This window comes from Berghia stephanieae, chromosome 5, assembly GCF_034508935.2.
Source record: "Berghia stephanieae isolate SIO BIC M18660-M18661 chromosome 5, UCSD_Bste_1.3, whole genome shotgun sequence".
Classification (NCBI taxonomy): Eukaryota; Metazoa; Mollusca; class Gastropoda; order Nudibranchia; family Aeolidiidae; genus Berghia; species Berghia stephanieae.
In genome coordinates, this window is record NC_088364.1 from 74054917 (window position 1) to 74057416 (window position 2500).

General features: G+C 35.5%; 1 protein-coding gene across 3 annotated transcripts in view; it reads left to right on the plus strand.

The window, feature by feature from the left end:
* Nucleotides 1–2500, plus strand: part of LOC144973590 (uncharacterized) — a 17118-nt gene that overhangs the window by 10744 nt on the left and 3874 nt on the right. For all 3 annotated transcript variants that reach the window (XM_078916222.1, XM_078916223.1, XM_078916221.1), the window contains exons 3-4: nucleotides 114–173; nucleotides 2122–2224. In XM_078916222.1, the coding sequence (XP_078772348.1) occupies nucleotides 114–173; nucleotides 2122–2224 (163 nt within the window). The remainder of the gene's footprint in view (nucleotides 1–113; nucleotides 174–2121; nucleotides 2225–2500) is intronic.

Genomic DNA, 2500 nt, shown 5'->3' on the forward strand with positions numbered 1-2500 from the left:
AACCGATCGATTTTTGAAGGATGATATTTATGGCCACATTTTCTAATCCGTGTATTTCCAGAGTACGACAGGAAACTGGATAAATCCACCATTTTAATTTCTTTCTTCGACAGGTTGTACAAGGCATGCTTTATCGCTTCGAGTTCTTACTGAAAATAAAGCCTGATAATGGGGTAAGATCTCCCCTCCCCCCCCCCCCCCCCCCTGTTTTATAACGAATACATCACTGTGTACAAATTTTCGAGAAACTGTATCATCATTAATATGTACGTATGTACCTATGTCGGTGTAAATTTGATGTTTACTTTTAGCTCATCTTTGTAAAATCTGATATCAACAACACCCAAAAGCATCAGATGACCACGACGTCATTTTAGTTTTAGCCACGGATTTGGCGAGCACTCCGTCCCTCAGGCGAGCTATTAGCACAAACCATAGCGCAATCTAGTGGATCGTGACAAAACGCTTTTCCCCGCCGCTTTCTTGAGGGAAAAAATCTCAGGTCTCGGCTCTGTCAGTCAGGGGCCTATTCAGTTGAGCTGCTGAAGAAGACACTGGCGTTCCTTCACAAAATACACATGATTCAAACAAGAAGATAATATTAGGGGGAACGAAAAAGAAGAAGAAGAAGAAGAAGAAGAAGAAGAAGAAGAAGAAGAAGAAGAAGAAGAAGAAGAAGAAGAAGAAGAAGAAGAAGAAGGTGTCTTCATTAATTTGCCAGCCGAAAAAAATCCCACTCATCAACCTTGGGTTCTTTTGTTTTGTTTGTTGTTGTTGTTGGCTGAGGAAGAGTTTTGAGCCTTAGACCTTCCGTGTTAGTGTATTTTGTTCTTTTTTTTTTTTTTTTTAAAAAGCTGTTATATATATATATATATATATATATATATATATATATATATATATATATATATATATATATATATATATATATATATATATATATATTATTTAAAATATTTACCACAATGTTTGGGGCAGTCTACATCGATGTTTCAGGCTTAATTTGCCATCTTCAGGACTGAGTTGTTTTGTTGACTGTTGTTGTTTCTTGAAGTGGTTCCGGTTTGAAGTTAATTAAGAGGAATTTGCGCCGATGGGGACACTTTCCGTAGATCTCATTTTTCATGTTGAGTGTGGCTTCATGAGGTTGTTTGATTATGGTATATTTTTCTTCCAGGCATAAGCTACATTGTTTTGATGTTGGTGTGTATCCTGTTGCTTTAGATAAAATTTTCCATGAAATGTTGTGGTCTATTTTGTTGTCTTTTAATTTCCAAATATGTTCGCTGAGTTTTGTGGATGTTTTTTTGTTAGTGTTTCTAAATGTTGAGGTGTGGAGGTTGTATCTTGTTTTGAAATTATTTTCTGTTAGTCCTACATATTTTTCTTGCTTGTTTGTTTTAGTTTCTGTGACTGTGGCTTGGTAAATTAAACTTGATTCTAAGCATTGTTTGTTTAGCGGGCAATGTTCTTTATTTCTGCAGTTGCATTTTCTAGTGGGTGGGTTTTGCTCTTGTCGGTGGTTTATTAATATTTTTTTGTTGTGGCTTGAAATTATTTGTTCTATGTTGCGCATACACGAGTAACTTATTTTTATGGTATTCCTGTTGATAATTTTATGTAGCTTGTGGTTTTTTGGAAAAAAACAATGTAGCTTATGCCTGGAAGAAAAATATACCATAATCAAACAACCTCATGAAGCCACACTCAACATGAAAAATGAGATCTACGGAAAGTGTCCCCATCGGCGCAAATTCCTCTTAATTAACTTCAAACCGGAACCACTTCAAGAAACAACAACAGTCAACAAAACAACTCAGTCCTGAAGATGGCAAATTAAGCCTGAAACATCGATGTAGACTGCCCCAAACATTGTGGTAAATATTTTAAATAATAATTCGCTCCATTACTACATGTCGAGCACTTTTCGTACCATATTTGTATCAAACACGATTCAATATATATATATATATATATATATATATATATATATATATGTTCAATACGAAATGGCAACAACATGTTAATGCAGTAATCATTATCAACATAACCGTAAAATGATTCTATAATTCCAACCCTGCATCCCCCCCCCCCCCACCCCCTGACCCCAATCTGTCCTAGTTTGAGAAATGTAAACTGACATTGTGGTACCGCGAGTTTATGCAAGATCCATCTTTGAGGACAATCTATAACATTGAGAGTTGTGAACCTGTTCAACAAAACTGTAAGTTTTACTAATAAGGTAGTAGTAGTAGTGGTAGTAGTAGTAGTAGTAGTAGTAGTAGTAGTAGTAGTAGTAGTAGTAGTAGTAGTAGTAGTAGTAGTAGTAGTAGTAGTAGTGTAGTAGTAGTAGTAGTAGTAAGTAGGTAGTAGTAGTAGTAGTAGTAGTAGTAGTAGTAGTAGAGTAGTAGTAGTGGTGGTAGTAGTAGTAGTAGTAGTAGTGGTGGTAGTGTAGTAGTAGTAGTAGTAGTAGTGTGTATAGTAGTAGTAGTAGATAGTA